At 41.1% G+C, this 19595-nt stretch overlaps 1 protein-coding gene across 3 annotated transcripts in view; it reads right to left on the bottom strand.

Moving 5' to 3' along the window:
• Positions 1 to 19595, bottom strand: part of LOC308116287 (inositol hexakisphosphate and diphosphoinositol-pentakisphosphate kinase 1-like) — a 69347-nt gene that overhangs the window by 13572 nt on the left and 36180 nt on the right. For all 3 annotated transcript variants that reach the window (XR_013935766.1, XM_080474383.1, XM_080474384.1), the window contains exons 17-26: positions 16771 to 16953; positions 16361 to 16502; positions 16029 to 16252; positions 15563 to 15690; positions 15342 to 15456; positions 13986 to 14093; positions 13638 to 13754; positions 11485 to 11625; positions 11216 to 11324; positions 5617 to 5766 (exon numbers count right to left, since the gene is read on the bottom strand). Coding sequence is in view for 2 of the 3 variants with exons in the window: in XM_080474383.1 (XP_080330509.1) it covers positions 5617 to 5766; positions 11216 to 11324; positions 11485 to 11625; positions 13638 to 13754; positions 13986 to 14093; positions 15342 to 15456; positions 15563 to 15690; positions 16029 to 16252; positions 16361 to 16502; positions 16771 to 16953 (1417 nt within the window). In the remaining variant the exon portion in view is untranslated. The remainder of the gene's footprint in view (positions 1 to 5616; positions 5767 to 11215; positions 11325 to 11484; positions 11626 to 13637; positions 13755 to 13985; positions 14094 to 15341; positions 15457 to 15562; positions 15691 to 16028; positions 16253 to 16360; positions 16503 to 16770; positions 16954 to 19595) is intronic.

Raw genomic sequence — 19595 nt, 5'->3', positions numbered from 1 at the left:
CCAGAAGACTTCTGAAATTAGACACCACTTCTTAGATTTAAAAAAACCCACTGTGTGCCAGAAAACTTAAAACGAAAGCTAAAAACTGTACGCTTACTACAGACTATGAAAGGTACATTTAGAAAAAAGGTGGCTTGCTGAAATAACATTTACACGGCAACATATTCAAGTGAGAATGCAAAGTTTTCATTTAGTTTTGGGCGCTTGTTTCCATGACAACGATTCTCTGAGTCACTGAAACTTATTGAAAACGGCTCCAGAGGTGGAACTTTTTGAAAACGCTCCGTCTCCGTGGAAATGAGGGAAAATGCAACTTTTTGAAAATGCTCAGGCGTTTTTACTTGAAAGGTTGTCGTGTAAACAGGGTCTCAGTCAATTCCTCCAAAAAAAAAAAAAAAAAAAAAAAAAAAAAATTATTTTAATCAGATGAACCTTATAATTGTATAAAAATACTACTATATATGTACATCAGAGGTGTCAAACTCATTTTACTTCAGGGGCTACACACGGCGCAATCTGATCTAGAGTAGGCCGGATCAGTAAACAATATTAAAAAAAGCATAATAATATACAAATAAAAAAAACCTCCAAATCCAAAAAGTGCACCATAGTATATTTAATAAACTATCCTTTTAAAACACATGACAAACCTGAAATTTGAATAAAAGATCTGAAATTGCAACAATATTCTGCCTCAGTTCACTGTGAGCTTTACAACCTACAGATGACAGTGGATTTTATTCTTACAATATTTACATTTTCAAAGGCAGAAAACATTTGGCCACATGTCGCTGGGACTCAGAAATATAGTCGGATAGTTCGTATTATGGTCAGAATAACTTGTCAAATTCTAGAAACGATATTTAATGGCGACACATTTCTACATCTGTGTAATAATCCTGATCACCTGATCTGACGCACCACATAATACGGACAAAATGCGCCCCTGGTGGTCAAATAAACATATTGAAATTAATGTCATAATTTCTCAGAGCTGGGCCAGACTGGATTGTCTGGCAGGCAATTTTGACACCCCTGATGTACATGTTAAGAAAAACAAGTCAAATGTTATATCAAAATATAATGAAATTATATAGCAAAACAGTAAACATTCTGGATTAAAAATTGACATTTTAAAATGTTTAGCAAGCAAATCAATTAGATTGTTAAATATTCTGTTAACAAAGGTACAACAGTCTGAGCTCTTTCTGCCTAAACCTATTTTAAACATAGTTCAGTGTATCATCAGGTATCTAATATGTCATAGATGACAAAGATTTACATGCGGACAGTTTTACTTCCAGACATTCCAGTCATTTTGATTGATAAAAAATAAACTGTTAAATCATTGATAATCTATAAAGGTTTATCTAGACTTTGTTGATAAAACAAATTTAGCAGCACAATATTCTGACTATGTCTTTTAGACTGGATCCATTTTCGTAAAGTTTGGGTAGAAAGACTGCAATCATGCAGTGTTTAAAGGTTCTGTGGCTTACATGCAAGTCCAGGAGAATTCTAAGAGCCCCCATAATCACGTCTTTAGTGCCCTCTGCTGGTGTATTTTAGCACCTCACAGGAGTGACGCATGAAGCACGCCAGGGGTGTGTTTGTTTCAGTAACACTGAGCCACAGTGGCCAGAGTGGGAGAGGAAATTACTCTTTTAAAGGTCCCATATTATACGATTTTTCAACAATTTCACATCGGTGTCAGAGGTATAACAACATTGTTTTCAAAGTGTATTTCCTCAAACCCAGCCGTGGTCCTGAATTTCAGGCGGTCTAAAAGTCCCTCTCGTGAACACTAATGAGAACAGGCTGTTTCTGTGTCTATCCACGCAGACTCCAGGCCTGGCTTAGGGAGAACAGCTTTCCGGTGTATTAGATTAAGTGGCTTCCCTGTTAACTGGTGACCCTTTAGCATCCCTTGTTTTAAATTATATAATTTTAAAATAAGCTGTTGCTAGCAGCAAAGACAGATGCTATAGGAAGTCGGTCACCATTTAATGAGGAAACCAGTTAATCTGAAACACCAACACTTTGCACTAATGTTTACGGTGGATTTATCTCTGTGGCTTGTAGAAACGATGTCGTTCAACCAGTTTGAACCGGAATCTGAGCCAGAAGGAGAAGATGGTGAGTTAAAAATATTGTGTGACTGAATATTTGACTTAGTTTGGTCGTATGAGTCGTTACAGTTACTACCAAGGAGCTAATGCTAGCCTGCTAACTGTAAATGTGTAATTATACTGAATTTATTCAGTATATCAGTGGGGCAGAGCTCCACTACCAGAGGGAGCGGTTATTTCCCCGCGTGACATCATGAAGGGAAAGCCTCTGATTCGCCTGTATGAGCACACGTTCTCTAAAAAGTGAGGGAGGTGACAGATTTTCTTCACTTCTGGGGTCTCGTACACAGACTGAGGACACAAATTACTGTTAGAAAACCATTAGAAAGGGAATTTTGCATAATATGGGACGTTTAAAGATGATAAAAATCTGAGAACACCCGATTTAAAATGAACAAAAAGTGCAAGTGAGTGATTATCACCCCGTGGAAATATATCACAGGATGGAGAGATCGCGTCCTGTGACGGGACGGCGAATTAAACGTGCAGGCACAGCAGGTGGGGGTTAGAGGTGACGGCTGAAAACGGCACAGCAAAACGGAGAGGGTGTGTGTGGTGAAACAGAAACTAAATCATCCGGAGACATTTAACGTCATTAACAAAAACCCCAAAACCTGAAAACACAGGAGATGTTTTCCCAATGAAGGGCCATGCATGAGAACAGGGGGAACACCGGAGGAGTGTCGAGATGAACTGAAGGAAAAGCAGACATACCGTTGGTCGGATGCCTGGCAAACGACACAGAAAATCTCTTTACTGGCGGCATAGAGAGCAGCTCTGAGGAGATAAGAGAGGTAAGCTGGAGTTACTGGGAGGCTGCCTGTGGTAAGTGTTCGTGAAGATGAGGAGAAATGTAAAAAAAAGAGGAGGAGGAGGAGGAGGAGGAGGAGGAGGAGGAGGCCGGCTCGTTGAGTCATCCATCTGCATCTGCCAGCCGGTGTGAAAAAGAAAGGTCGTCTGAAGAAACAAAGACGATCAGAGACGTCGGAGAGAGGATGACGATGATGGACGACGTGGTTCAGCCGTTGCCGTGCAGGAAGCAACACCGAGTCCCGACTCAATCTCTGAATCAAACCTTCCTCGCTCGGTTTGTCGGACCCATCTCTCCGTCTTCTTCGGATTAAATCAAAAGCGATGCATGTTACAGATAACCCTTCAGTCCGTCGCTTATTGTGAACGTTATGTCGTGTTCACAAACGACTGGGAAAGTGGGAAGATTCCAACTTTCAACTGGGAAAACACATCCGAGCAAGGTCAAACTCATTAATCTAAACTAGGATATTTTACAGTTCAGTCCATCACTAACTTTGAAATAGGAACATTCTGACATGGCTTAGAAAATTTACCAATAATTTTAAAGTAGGAAGGTTTCCGACCTTCCTAATTCAAAGTTATCAATAAACTGAGACTTCCCTCTTCTCCCGTCTAAAGTGGGAAGATTCCAACGTTCGAGTGGGAAAAATACATCTTAATAAAGAAACTCTAAATTGGGAAATTCTAGATTTTTATACGAGATACGAGACAACTGGCGGCTCACATATACAGACAAAGAACAAATGTTTTGCGTTTGACTGGATTAAGAGCGTTAAATAAAAGATGCCTAACAGCAGCTCTAAAGGTTTTCAGGTTTTGTGTCCGAGGGCGAGCCAGGTTGGGTTACGAGACAAATAAAATCAGCTTTGCTAGTTTTTATTGATCCCACAGATCTGTGTTACAGGGCCCAGAAGCCTCAAACTTTTGATGATGGAAAATTCCCTTTGGACTGAAAAGACACAGATACTGGTTATGCGACTAAAACCTTTATGGCAGGAAGTGCCCGCCATAAACAACTAATGTGGAAAACAGAGACAGTCAGGTATCTGAAATACTTGGGAAAAAAAGTTCCTGTCACAAAGAATACTGTTAACGACAGGAGAGGAGTTCAAGTACAAATTGGAAGAAAGTAAATGGAGGAAGGGAACTAAACTGGATTCTTACAGAGACCAAAGCTCATAATCGAGCATGAAAATCAAACCTCATTGAATTTATTTTTGTTTAGATCACAATAACATGTCGTTAGGACAATTTCCTGTCCTGCCACAACACGACAGGAGCTTCACCCACAAAAAAAAGCCAGCAGGAGCACAGCTGCTGGTATTTACCGTTCATATTCGGCTCCGCTCACATGACAACTTTTCAAGTGAAAATGCATCGTTTTTGTGCAAATTTAAGACTTCTATTCAATCTTTTAACACCGTTTTGTTTGTGCCGTTTAGTCGCATGGTTGCATTAAAGCCCCGTCGAGCTGACGTTCATTGTAATATGAGTAATTGTGTTACATTACTGAAGCAGCAGCATTAATTACAGCCGGTACAAACAACATCTATTTCTACAGTGCACATGGGAGCAGAAGCCCACATCGTCAGCCTTTTAGATAAAAAAACAAAACAAACAAAAAAACATCGAAAACGAAGCTGATGCGAGCCTGCGTATGGAACGGAACGCGGTGACTTTCCAAATGGCTCGTTAACTCAGCGATGGTTTCTGACATTGACATAATGTAGAGTAAATTACATTAATGGGGAAACCCATCCACAGATTGTGCCGGGTGGCGTTAATGACCGTTACCTGAACTCATCTGATGTTGAGTCACCTCCTCTCTCGCACCTGTTTTTCACCTTTCATGTCAACTTTGAAGAAAGAAGACAGTAAAGCCTGTGTTGGTTCCGTGCAGTCAGAGCGACACCCAGTGGTGGAACTCAACAGTTTTTTCTGGGATTAAAAAAAATAATAAAACTGCTGCGGTGTTGCTCCTGATCAGAGGCACATGCAGTATATTTATACGTTTATAAACGGCTGGAAGCAGGCCTGAAAAACCAGCTGCGGCGTGCTGTAAGGAGCTGCAGTCGGAAAGAGTGGACAGGGGAGAAAAGAAAGTCGGGATTATTTTGAGGTGGATTATCAAGTCTCGAATAACAAGATGAATTTCGAAACATGAGGATTATTGGAAATTGTGATCAATTTAATTTTTTCCAAAGGCCAAGCTTTTGGCTATTTGCACGAAAGTACTTCATTGTGGATTCTGAAATATTTAGTATAACCTCTCGGGGTGTTATACACACTGCAGCACAGCATGCACAGAGAGCGAGCACCGCCACACGTTTCAATCCAAGCATGCAGGATCAGTGAGTGGGAAAATATCGAGCATGTATCATGATTTGATCCGCAGCCAATCACCCGGCTGTCGTGTCAGAGCCCTGAGCACGTACACGTCGAACAAGTGTCAAGACGTGTGACGCAATAGACTGAAACTTTGGGGAAAAAGAGCAGTAGAAAGAAAGAATCATGAAAAACTCCCAAAATTAAACATTTAAAAAAAAAAAAAAGTGGAAATAAGTTTGTGTCAGAGGAAAAAAAAAAAAAAAGAAGTTTGAAGAAGTTTTCCATAAAGGACAAGGATGAAAAATACGTCTCCCGTGGAAGAGGAAAGACACCGCGGTGAACATACCAAACATGCCAATCTTGCACGGCAGGCTGCCGGGGGACAGGGGCGGCTTTCGGTGGTGGTGGTGGTGCGTGCGCACGTAGTCCCGCAGGTTGGGGGCGCTACAGGACACGCCGAGGGCTGAGGCACTGAAGAGGCCAGAGCAGAGCGAGCCTGTGTGAGGAGGAGGAGGAGGAGGAGGAGGAGGAGGAGCCGGGGGGGGGGGGGGGGAGTGTAAAGGGTGAGTATTCATTACACACCATGCTGTTATCACTGGTAACAAACTGCTGCTGAGGGCAGATTACAACATGAGTCAGCAAACCACAACAATCTGAGTGAAAACCCTTCAGCCGCACCGTTTTCACACTCCGACGTGGAAAGAAAAGGAAAGAACCTGCTGGATAATTTACGCGTGATTCAGAAAGGTTAACATGCCAGCAGCTGAAACACTCACGTGTGTGTCTGAAGCTGACTGAGGCAGAAACATGTGCAGACAGAACATGTGATGAGGGGGAGTGTGTCTCCATTCATAAAGGAATGGAAAAATAATAATACTCTTACCATAATACTCTTACCCATTAAAATAGAAAAAAAACACCCAAACATTTCTGTTGAGTTCTACAGTCCGATACGAGACAGTTACTTAAATCAATATTTGCAGATGGAATTTCCTTATATATATATAGTGTTAATATCCATCTGATAAGTCATTGTGCACTTGTGGGTGTTTCCTAAGTTTCTAAGTGTTTTTAAATCAGCGTCCTCGCGATCATTCAGTCTTAAAGGTGGTATTTTGTCTAAACCGGGGGGGGGGGGGGTCAAACTAGTTCAGGGGCCAATTGCAGCTCAATTTGATCTTGAGTAGGCGGGACCAATAAAATCGTGTCATAACAACCTTCAAATTGAAACGTGTTTTTCTTTCCTGTGGCGCAGAAAGTACGTTACAAAAATATCCCAAAATTTTTTGGGGAAATCTCAACATTTAGTACCAAAAGTGTGTGTAATCTCAACATTAAGCCAGTTCTAATGATTCAAAATACAGTGAAATATCTAAAAAACAAAACAACAAAAAAACAATATAACAAATGTTGTATTCTGCAGCCTTTTGCACGGATGTTTTTACAAACTCACCCCGACCGCATGGCTTTGAGTGTCGTGTGGCGACTCCTAAAGGAAGCTGCTTGGTGGTTTCGTGGACCAGATTACATTCTATTGCAGGCTGCTTTTGGCAAACGGGCCTTATGTTTTGACATCCCTGACCGTCAAAGAATTTCCCCCGGGGATTAATAAATCTATCTGATTCTAATCTGTGTGTTTTCTAACAACACCACCCATGTTCACTGATCTATTGGAAAAATCCCAAGAAGATTTCATGTGACACCAACACATGGGCACTTTTTTCCTCCTTTTCTTCGTCTCTATCCGAGGACTTGCTTTGGCTGTGCCTGCTGTCATGTGTGCGATTTGTTTCCAAATCTCTTGAGAAAGTTAAAAAAACAATAGAATATTGAACATTTTACTTCCCCGCCACCTCTATCATGACGTTTATGTAGCTTCGCTGATGTTTCCTCTGCACCGGTAGCTGCACAGCCTTTTATTACTAACTTGAACTGGCCAGGGAGTGTAATGTACTTTCAGCTTTATAGGTTATCTAAAATGTTTCACAGGAAAAACTTAAACATACAAACTTATGTAGCCCGAGTCACTGACGCATCGTTTCTCCTATGATCGTTTCATCAATAAAACACAATAATAGCACAAATGAATATAATAAATATAACTTTTCACAAAAAAAGCTGGTTTTATTGCGACACTAAAATTTCAACATATTTAGACTTACCTTCCCTTGAAAGAAACTATTAAATGCTATTTATTGCCAAGTGATCCGAAAAGCCTTCATCAATATCTTTAATGTGGACGTGTCATGTCTCTGATAAGGATTGCCACTTTGGAGCTTTGTGAGTTCCACTGGATGCATGAGAGCCACGGTTTACTTTGTTGTAATTGACTGAGCATGCTTTGTCCAACATGATGATAAATTTACATTAATCACTATGAGGTGGGATCGTTTTTGCTTCCTTCACGATAAGAATAACTCTCGTATTTTTATTTTAATTTGATTGTCGACCACAGGAATGGAAAAAGTGCCTTCCAATGTAAACAAACACTGTAAAGGCGCCAGAGTTGAGTCTGCGGCTGTTTGCTTTGTTCTAAAAAAAGCCTAAAAGGTATGAAAACCAGCGTGCTGCTGACAGCGGCTGTAAGCGACACCTGCTGCTCTCTCGACGCGCTCGCGGTGACGGTCGATGAACGGGAGGGAGGAGGGGGCGTTGCACCCGCGGCCTCGCACCCACCACACATAGCAAAGTGACAGCGGGAGAATGTCCAGAGGCCTTTTCATGTCATGTGGACGCAGCACAAAGTGCTGTTCTCAGATTAGTTCTCATTAAGCAGCGAGTGACACCACGAGATGGAGTTAACGCCACCGCCCTCTACTTCTTTTTTTTTTTTTTTTTTTAAGAGTACAGAGTGTAGTGGGAGGTCGCCGAGGTTTATAATGGTCTAAATTTGGGTCCTTCAAGAAAAAGGTTGGGAACCACAGAGCTCGACCAGTCGTTCCTACCCGTTCTCCCCACCACACGCTGTACAAAAGAAGAGTGAAGGAACCTCATAACACACTGTGTGTGGAATCCAGTTTTCTTTGTGACGTTCTTGAACGATGTGTTCTGTCTCTCCGAGGATAAACTCTCTGGGTTTTCACTCCGTCTCGGTGTGTTTGGTGGACTGGAGCTGCTTCAGCTGGACGCTTCAAACTTTTATACACAAAAGATGCTTTCAGCTCTAATCTTGTCCATTACTTCAATGAAGCCTTTTTTCCTTTTGACCAATTCATCTTTCTCTTTCTGTCGTTGCTCACTTTGTGCATATTGGAGACAGGAAGTTCATGTTAAATACTTTAGAACTTTTGATGAGTAATTGTTTTGGTTATTTAATTTTTTTTTTTTTTAAATGATACACTTCACACTAAAATAAAGGTTTAAATTGAGTAGTTTTTCCACATAAATGAATTAAATGCAGACTCATCTATTTTACAGTAAAAAAATTTATAAAAATGTTACACCCCATTAAATCGAGAGGGCTTCGTGACCCACCCCATGAATCTTACTGGTTGAGAATCACTACTCGAGAAGACATTTTTCTCCAGGCAATTCTTCTTGCATCAACTGTTCATTTAACTGTAAGAACTTTACAGAGACATTTTGCTTAAAAGTCAGATGAGAAAAGTTAACTTGCTAAGCCATGTTAACATGTACCCGGGTTAAAAAAAAAAAAAAAAAAAAAAGGATATTTCCCCGTCTACGTTAAAAAAAATTTAAAAAGATGAGCGACACAGCTGAGCTCATTTAGCTTTCGATATAGACTCTCGCTTTGTGCGTCTGGACTGACCTCAGGTTTTTTTTGCCCTTGATTGAGAACCCAGTGAAACACACATTAAAGGTTGTTACCACAAAAAGACTCCACACGGTTCTCACACTCCGGGGGTTTCGTGGTCATTTTCACACATCCTGATTTAGACTGCAGCCTTTCATGCTCACGAGTGTCACGGTGTTAGCAGGTTGTTGGAGGCTCCATTGCCGGGGGGGGGGAGAGGGGGGCACACTGAAACAGGGCTGCTTTCAGGGTTATTTCTGTTGACTGGAGGTTAAATCAAAGTGACTGACACCCACATTAAGATTATTAAATAAATGGCGCAGTTTGGATTGTTCGGAGGATTAAAATGGGTTCGGTTGATAGAAGAAAATGTGACTTGGGAAAACATTTTTGAGGGCGATGGTGAGTTGCTTCGAATTATATAAATATCTACCCCATAGCCACAACACGTTATGTCTGTTTTGTAAGAACCCCTTGATATGAAAACGTTTCAAGTAAAAGGGTGTAATTTTGGCTTTCAGAATAATTTTGCGTTTGTACGGCAATGTTTTGAAAACGATGTCCATTTCCATGATGTAGTTTTCATGTCGGGCCACCAGAGGGTGCTTATGTAATGAAACCACACATGCACTCAGAGAACAATAAACTATAAACATTAACGATGGGAGTACACAGACATTCTAGTGGACAGACGACCAAGTTGGATTGTTATTCCGGTGACTCTCCACTCTAAATCTACCAAGTCCCAGGAGAATCTGGACTCATGACAGTCTGGAGGCCGCCATTGTTGTTATCGTCTATCGACTTGTGGATTTGCAGAAAAACTACGTTTCCAGTGTCTCGGAGCACTGCTGTTGTGTAAACGGACAGCCAAAACGCAAGTTTTCCGTTTTCACTTTGTTGTGTAAATGAAGGCCTAAATTGAAATTCCATTCATCATTGACATGTCTGCACCCATAACTGTCCTGGTTGAACCACTGGTGCCACTTACTGGGGCTTCTTTTTGTACTAAGCACACATATTGAGTATTTTGGGTTTCCCTGACGCTGAGGAAGCAAAATTGCACATTACAGCATCATTCTTCAACATGAGCACAGGATCACTGGAAGATACTGTTCAATGTGTTCTCAGGACTGAGCTCCAGCTGTCACTTTCACTACAGCTTTGCATATTGGAGTACAAAGAACCACATATTACAAACAATAAATTATAATGAATATGCCGCACTACATAGGCCATGATTATTGAAAACTGTAACGTGGACTTGACATGAAGAGAGCACTGGACTTCACACTGCATGCTTCAGACCAGTCAAACAGGGTTTCATTTCACAGTTAACTTATTTAAGTTTTACTCCACAGTATTCACCAAATACAGTTTGTGAAATTCAACTTAATCCCCGTTAACACCGGTTATTTCGCACTTGTATATAGCCAATTAAATCTAATCAGGTTTGAAATGTACAAAGCTCAACTTGTGAGTGGGCAGCTGATTTTCTGCTATTATTTAAGAACCTACATTAATAGTATAAGTCTAATTTGTTATTCAAATCAACCATTCTCCATCAGTATGTTTTTTTTTTTCCCCAATCCATTATTATATATTCAAATACTGTATATAGTTCATATGTAATATCCTCCAACTCAATTCTCCAGCAGCATTACCGTTATTATTATTAAGTGGTAAATGTCCATAAAATGACTTGATCAGTGGACGTTTGTTCATTTGTGAAATTTGTAGATACCAGAAGCACATTGGAGTTTCTTGGTTGTCATCTTATCGCCTCCTGGATATATCCGGATGTTTTCGAGCAGTGTGCTACACCGGAGACCGTCCAGTAGTGGGCCGTGAGCGCCGCTCTTTCCCACTGACCTCTTGCCTACATAGTTTGGAGTCTGATCCTGCTTGGCCGCGGCCGCGCTAAGCCGCAGTGGAAGCTATGCGCCCGTCGGAGACGGGAGAGGGGAGGGGGGTGGAAAGAGGAGAGGGAAAGAAAAACAGGCATAAAGACTGAAAGAGATATGGAAGTGGGGAGGCAGGGCATCCAGCCCAGCGTTTGTTACAGAGAGAGGGATCACTGATGACAGCTGGAGGAAAAATGTTGAAAGGCCTGTGTGTATGTTGGCACAAGAACACACTCTACACACACACACACACACACAATGGCACACATGTACAATGGGATTCCCACCTAGGCCACTGGCTGGTTTGATCTCAGGAGACTGGCGCGAGCCTGACTGGAAGAGTCGATGGGACGTGCAGCCTTTGGAGGAATGGGTGGGAGAGGTCTCTGAGAGGACCTGGGGGAGGGACACGGAGACCGCTGGTTAACACCTGATGTCTCTAATCCACTTGAAAAACATTCCTCTTGGGGTGTGACTTCAACAAAAGACAGTGGACGGTGCTAAACAAAGTCATATTTGGTGATTGCCATCATCATCACACACGACAGTCTGGTACCTCCATGGAGCCCGTCTTGCGGTTGCGGATCATTGGAGACCTCCGCTGGATGTTGATTGGCTCGGAAATAGGAATTGCTTCGTCAGTCTGGTCCTGGGAGAGGTCCTCCAGACTGCCCTGATTGGGCTTTTTGTCCTCATTCTGCTTGGACAGACATTTCATTCACTGATGCATTCACATGACAACTTCAGACTCTGTCTCCAAATAAGTACAAAGAACACGACTCAAGAGAGCTAACAATAAAACCATTTCGAAGTTGCTGCGTTGGCTACCTGCCAGCTCAAGAACTGATTTTATTAATCTGATATTCATTGGGATTGCTTTTATTATATTAGCCTCAAGTCTTCAGGCCTTTTAGGTCCCAGGTTTTTTTGTTTGGCTTTTTGTTGCCATTTAAATGCATCACTCTGACTCAAGCATTTCCTCTCTGCAGATGTGAAGTAACTCTCGTCGATCTTTTCATATTTGGTCCTTTAGTGTGTTTGGAAGGGATTTTTTTCTTAATTACTTAAAATACTTTGTGCAGAATTTTTCTTGTATGAAAAGTGCTCTTGACATTAAGATAGTTTGCTTGGCAATGAGGAAAAGCGAGAGATTATCGACTTTTTAAACCAGATTAACTGAGAAATTCTCATAAAAGCTGGATTTTGGACATTTATTAAGCCTCGTCATTGTTTTCACTGATCAGAAAACTAAAACTGGTGAATAGAAAGAGCTCTCCGGATTGAAGAACTTCAGATCAGACATGCTGAAGCACATGTGGGACTTTTTCCAGGATAAATAACTGCCATCAGGATCAATAATCCCAATTTGAAAAAGTCCTGTCAACGTACTTCCATGACAGAAATGTTCCTCTCCTTTAAATAAAACCTTGGCTGATGTAGTGCTCGTAATGATAGCCTACAGGGTGTGATTTCACTATTCAGAACAACATTCAAGCTACTTGACAAGATTTCTGCCATCTGGCTCCACTTGATGCTTTTATAATGCCAATGAAGGTTGGGATTCTAAATTTAATGGCTGTTCAAGCCTAAGCTCACTGACTTGCAAATCTCAAAATTATTCGTAACTTACCGCCAAAAAACCATAAACACCATACCAGATGTACAAACTGAAATTGTCCTGTTTGATAAAAACTATTTGCTCAATTTGAATTTGATGCACATTTCATTCCTACAATCAAAAAAGAAAACGTGTTTTTCAAACCCCCCCGTGTCCAACAATGTACATGAATCCTTTTCTGTTTGCACTGTAATAAAAAACATTGCCAGAATATATGATAGCGTTTACTCAAGACCTGCTGTTGAGACCATAACGTACAGGCGCAGAGATCTTTACTTGTTCACTCTGGACTTTCTGAATCTTTTGTTGGTAAAAAAAAAACAAAACTATGTAGATTGTTGGATCTTCAAAGTAATTTCTTTGTAGTTTTTAGACTTCACACTCCCGTTTCCACGGCAGCGTTTCAAAAAGGCATCGTTTTAGCGTTTTCATTTCAGAAAAGTTTTGTATTTACATAGCAACATTTTGAAAGCGATGTCTGTTTACGACGTTTGGCATAAAACACTAAAAACAATGTAGTGAGCATGTTGGGCCACGAGGTGGCGCTGTTTGATTTTGCAATGAAACCACACACGTGCAGAGAACAATACGCTATAAACATTACCAACAGTCATATGGACAGACGACAAAGGCAGGTTGCTATTCCGGGTGACTCAACTATGAAACTACCAAGTCCCAGGAGATTCTGGACGGGGAGTCATGACACTCTGGAGGAAATGTTGTTCTTATCGTCCATCTACTGAGCATGTGCAGAAGAACTATTTACTACGGCTGTGGTGCGCATGTGCAGTATCCGCGTTTCCATGGAGACGGTGCATCTTCAAAAAGGTCCACCATGGGAGCTGTTTTTAAAAAGTTGAGTTTTTTTGCTGATGAAAAATAATAAATAAAGTTCTTTTAAAAAATAGAAGGAAAAAAAAAAGTTGGGTTTCCAGCGGCTCCGAGCAGCGTTGTTGTGTGAACGGACACCCAGAACGCCACAAACGTTTTGAATTTTAACTGAAAACGTTGTTGTGTAAACGTGGCCAGAAAGCATTGTTCCCTCTGTATTTCCCAGAATTTTAAAGAAAAAACACAAAAACCTCACGGACCTCTGAGGAGGCGGGGCGAAAGCCGAATCCAAGGGGCACGTTCTCCTCATCCTCACAGCCTTTGACCCCAGGACTGAAGTGAAGCTCTACGTGGAAACGCTCCTCTGAGGATGGATCCTGCTCACCACACACACACACACACACACACACACACACACACACACACACACACACACACACACACACACACACACACACACACACACACACACACACACACACACACACACACACACACACACACACACACACACACACACACACACACACACACACACGAGGACACATAAGGAAACATAGGAAAGGTATCATCTCACTGAACTGTGCAGCAGAGCTGTGCAGCCTGACCTTGTTGTTGTCCTCGTAGAGCATGATGACAATCTGAGTCATGTAGTTGAGCTCAGTTACGGCGCTCAGATAGTCCATCGCCTGCTTCCACTGCTGGTCCTTCTCCTCCTGAAGCAACACAAGACAAAGAAAGATATATATATATATATATATATATATATACAGACATAGTTCCTATAAATACCAAACATGCGTATGTCTGAAAATTTGCAAGAAACATATGCACATCAGGTCTAGAAAATTCAGGTCCTATCAAATCAGTGGTTTTCAAAGTGTGGGGGTGGTCAGCAGAAGTAAGAAATTATTTGATTTTAATTTTCCTACGTTTTAAGTACATATACTATTCATAGATATCGTAACATCTCAAATACTCTATGAGAGCTTTATTTATATTTCTTATTTGTGTTTTAAATCACTTATATTTTTAATTTGTCAATTCAATAGTTCAGCTTCATTTTATGCAAATAGTTTGTTAAGAGGTCTTAAGGTTTCTAAAGACATAATCTTATTTGTATATTATTATTATTATTGTTAGTATTCCGCTCCTTTTATTACTTCCCTTTTGCTGCTACAACAATACAAATTTTACTATCGTGGGAGAAATAAAGGATTAGCTTATCTTTTCTTATCCAAAAAGTAGTCATGATTCTTTTTTTAATAAATTCTGCTTTTCATGCTTTTTTTTTTCCTGTTTTCTTGTCTCAATCTCTTTAACCAGAGTACTTCAACTTGGGCTACTGGACAGAAAACATGCAAAACAAATTAAGAGAAGAAATGAATTAACTGATAACCCTAAAAAGAATCTTTGTCCCCTAAAGGCATCAAGTTGTATCCCTTTCTGGATCAAAACTATAAGCTCCAAAAAAAAAAAAAAAGTGGTTTTATTCAGACCAAAGTCTATTTGTTTGAGACCAGAGCTCCAGTAAGTTTAAAACCGTTTGATCTTTCTTTCCTCTTTATACGACAACAGTGATCGGAGCCGCTTAAAACGCAGCTTTGATGGAACTTTTTGAAAACACCGACACTGAAAATAACATTTTCCTGAAATGCTCTGCGAACACGCTGCTACTGTGCATGTGCAATACAGCCGTAGTAAATAGTTCTTCTGCTCATGCACGAGTAGATGGACAATGCGTGTATGTGTATGGCTTCATTACAAAATCAGCGCCCACTAGTGGCCCGACATGAAAACTACATTGTTTTCAGTGTTTGTCGTTTCCTTGTAAACGGCCGTCGTTTTCAAAATGCTGCCGTGTAAACATAGAAGTTTTCTGAAATAAAAATGCAAAAACAAACAAGCATTTTCACTTGAAACCACCACCTCCAATAAGAAAGTGATGAAACGTCAGAACATACGTCCAGCAGGCCTCCGTAGCGGAACATGCTGAGCAGGGAGTGAACGTGGCTCTCGCTGGTGAAGTAGAGACGCGTTCGCACGTGACGGCCGGGAGACATCACGCCTCGGGAATACCTGAGGATGGGAAGTGATCAGGTAATGATGTGTGTGTGCGTGTGTGTGTGTGTGTGTGTGTGTGTGTGTGTGTGTGTGTTACAGCCCGCATCGGCTGTATCCTCACAGCGGGTGCAGCTTGTTGACGGCCTCGTCCTCGTGAGTCCTCTGCAGGTCCAGCTGGATTTTCTTCATCAGAGGAACACAGTAAGCCTGGGCGATGTCCAGCTTCTCTGCTTTGCTTATGCCATACTCCTGATGTGGAAGAACAAAGGCACAGTTAAAGCCTCCCTCATTCACTTCTTTGTACCTCAAAGTGAGCGACACATTTAGAAGAAAAGAGCAAGAAACGTCTGAGTTTGTCCCCATTTAGCCTCTTTAAGTGCAGTATGCTTACATTTATCAAAATATATGTTCATGCAACCATTTTGTGCAGTATAAGAAGCCAGTTATTCTCATATTAAGGCACATTTAAGGCTTTTAAAGTAACTTTACACCTTTGCAATATCTTCACACGACAACAAACTGCAATTTGACAGCTTTCTGATAATATATCTATTCCATCCATCCAAGAGCTCGTCGTCGACGTTAACCTGCGGTATAATGATGTCGGCCAGGGCGCGGGACAGCCTGAACAGCTCCAACGTGTCCTCCAGGCTCAGCGAGGCGTTGTGCTGCGAGTCGTACTTGATGCAGTCGTAGATGTCGGGGATCTTGCTGATGTCGTAGCGTCCGTTCTTCATGCGGAAGTCTCGCTCCAGCTTCGACCAACGCTGCAGCATCAGCTCCAGGGTCTCGCTGTGGTAAAGCTGCAGGTCTGCAAAAGCACCAGGCAACAAATGTTTAACGCAGCTTCTGGAAAACCTCTCTCTTTTTCACTGTGTGGATGCATTTATTTTCTCTGTGTGCGTGAGATTCGCGCTACCTGCAGACTTGGGGTCCTCCAGTCTCCTGCGGATCTGTGAGGTGAGGTTCTGGATGAGTGCGTAAACCTTGTCGCAGGTTTTGACCGGATTCTCGATGACCTTCATGGAGTTCACCAGCGACGGGCTGCCTGTTGGGGCCAACTGGAACATAAAAGCAAGGCAGAACAGATAAGATTGACTTTACAATGAACAATGAAGAAACAAGCCAAAGGAAGTAGATTGGAAACACTTGGACAAACTTATCTGTCAGTGCACACAAAAGCAGCTCTTGTGTAACAATGTATATCCACAATTCTTTTTTTCCTGGAATGAAAACTGATTAAGCATGTCCGACTGTTTAAACTAAACTGTCTTAATCAAATCCAGCTCTTTCACTATGTATTTTCTGACAACTTGTATGGGTAAATACCTTTGGGTACTCGTCCTGCGTGAACTCCTGATCCTTCTGCATGATCTCATGCAGCCGGGCTTTCACCCTCTGCTGGCAGTCGGTCAGAGAGTCGCTGTCGCTGTCCAGAAGTCCGTTCATGTTGGCGCTCTTCACCATCTGAACCAGGATCGGAGTCAGCTCCCCTTCTAAAGCCAGCAGGCCCTGCAGGAAAACAGTGACTAAAGCTATCATGTGAAATAATAAAATAAGCTTTTTACACCCCAAAGATCTTCCAATTTATGAAACCAGATAGGATCCTGAACCTCCACTGTTGTTCTTGCATGACTACTGAATATTGATGACTTATGATGACAGTGATTGTCTGATCAAGACAGATTCACACTCATCTGTAGAAATTAAGGCAGAAAAAAAATATTCTTAATTCAGTCCATTTTATCTCTTAGTTGTCATTTAAAACGTTCACCTTCAATTCTTCAAGAATGCTGAAAAAAATATTAAAATTTTATCACTAAGAAGCAGAAAGTAATGTTGCTGTTCGTCCTCAATTCACAGACTAAACTTATTTAGCACCTTTCATCGCTCAAAGTGATTTAGAAATTAAAAACAAAACGACAACAAAAACATTTAAATCACATTGGTTCAATACTACAACAGAGAAAACTTTCAAAGTGGAATAAACCACATGGGATTATAAAACAGACCAGAAAAATATGCATAAATTATGCAGGATGCACAAGTATGTTTTGAACAGGACCTTTTACTGCTCAACTCAGAAAGAACTGAGGTAATTGTTCTTGGTCCTAAAGAGGAAAGGAAAGCTCATCTTGACTACAGGTCAACAAATCAAGCAGAAATGTGGATGTAATTCTGAAGTCAGACCTGAAATTCAACAATCACATTAAGACAACAGGAAAATCAACTTAGTACTTAAAAGCTTCTGACTGAACAAGATTCAGAGAAACCGGCTTTTATTTTCAGGAGGCTGGATTATTGAAGGGTGTGTTTACAGCTCAGTAAAATAAATCTGCCATATAACTGCAGCTCATCCAGAGTCGTCACCAACACCAAGAGGGTGGAGCACCTCACACCTGAGCTTCAGCCTCTGCACTGGCTGCCTGCGTGTCAAAGGATCCACTTCAACATCTGACTTCTGGCCTACACAGCTTTGAAAGGTTTTGAAACCTCCGGACCCTGGAGGTCATCAGGAAGAAGTTCGCGAAGTGTTTCAGAGTCAGGAGAAACAAGGTGAAGCAGCTTTCAGTTCCTACCTCCTCACCTGTGGAACAAACTTCCTGCTGACACACACACTTCTGTTGCAACAGAAATTAAAACACTATTTGTTCAGGCATTCAATTAAACAATAGATTTGACTTATTTCATTACCCTTGGCTTAATAAAGTTTTTACTTCAATTATTCTCCTTTTCATGCTCGTCTTAATCTCTTAGTTTTTTCATGTTTTTTTCTTTTATTTCCTTGTAAAACACTGAATTGCCTGGCATCTGAATGGTGGTGGAAAAATACTTATGCTTGCCTTTAACTCTCAGATACTGGAGTTGTCTTACAAAACCCCACCCCCACCGGGAAAAATAAATTGCCTAAAAACAGATAAGCAAGCTGAGTTAGCAACTATAATTCATCCACAGTCACAGGGGACAGGGATTATTGGGAAAGAATTGCCGGTAATAATTCCAGGCGTTGCAGCTTCTTGGCGGTAACAGCACATCTGAAGTGATCACTGCAGGGATTGGCGAGATCAATAATCTTCAGCTTTCTCTCAAGCGGCCTCTTCTCCAGCATTCACTTCTCATGGAAATAATAAATTAATTTCACCTTTATTTTACCAGATAAGTCAATTGATCTACATTAATCACGTTTTATTTTGCATGAGCAAACAGACTCAATAAATAAGGGAATATAACTGTACTTAAAGTGTTGATTAAACAATTCATATTAACAACAAACTTCAGCAGTTGCTAAGACAAACTAATTTGTTGACATTGTCCGAGGGGAGAGCTGACCGCTAATGATTTACGATGTTGCTGCAGATGAGAACAGTCAGCAGAATCCAGACTAACGTTTGCTTCACTTTGATGTGGGATTTTAAGATGGAAGAGCTTCAGTGAACAAAGAAACCCCTTCCTGCAGAGTGTGCATGATGTTTTGTCGGTCGACTGTTCCGTGTTAGGGTCAACATTCTGTTTAGCGTCTTCCATACGGAGTTGGTTCTGCCTCGCTGAGCGACTGTTAATCTGCACACGCGACAGAAAGTCTACTCGGACAAACTGCACTGGCAGAGATATTTCAGGGATCTTAATTCATTCTTCACTGCAGATGGATTAATTACGTTAAAATGTTTTGATTAATCATAATGATGATTAATCCGGGTTAATTTTGACAGCCCTAAAATATATACATGCATACAATAAGAGTGTTGCACAATCTTATAAGAAAGAAATAAGTATTCAAAGTGTTTACAGTGATATGTATTAAGAAACTGATAAAAGGTAAAAGCGAGAGCAGTGATCCTCCAGTATTGGTTGGAAGGTATTTGTGGAATATATGTAGAAAGTTTGAAGTTTGTTGACGATTTCAGTCATTTACAGAAGAGAAGTGAGATGAGGAGCGACCAAAGGAGGTACTGGCTTTAGATATAACCAGACGGGTGAATCTACTACAATGTAGTATTTGTGTTGTGAATAATGAGAAGGGGATGTAGCTGCAGAAGAGTTGTATAAATGAAATGAAAGAGTTTGTCTGTCGGTCCAGTTCATCATGGAATACAGGCAGCAATGAATTGTGAATGCAGCTCCAGTCAAAAAGCAGATAGCAGCACAGTAAATGA

The sequence above is a fragment of the Lipophrys pholis genome (assembly GCF_963383615.2).
Source record: "Lipophrys pholis genome assembly, chromosome: 11".
Lineage (NCBI taxonomy): Eukaryota > Metazoa > Chordata > Actinopteri > Blenniiformes > Blenniidae > Lipophrys > Lipophrys pholis.
Note: the sequence above shows the minus strand (reverse complement) of the source record. Positions and strands in the feature narration are given on the sequence as shown.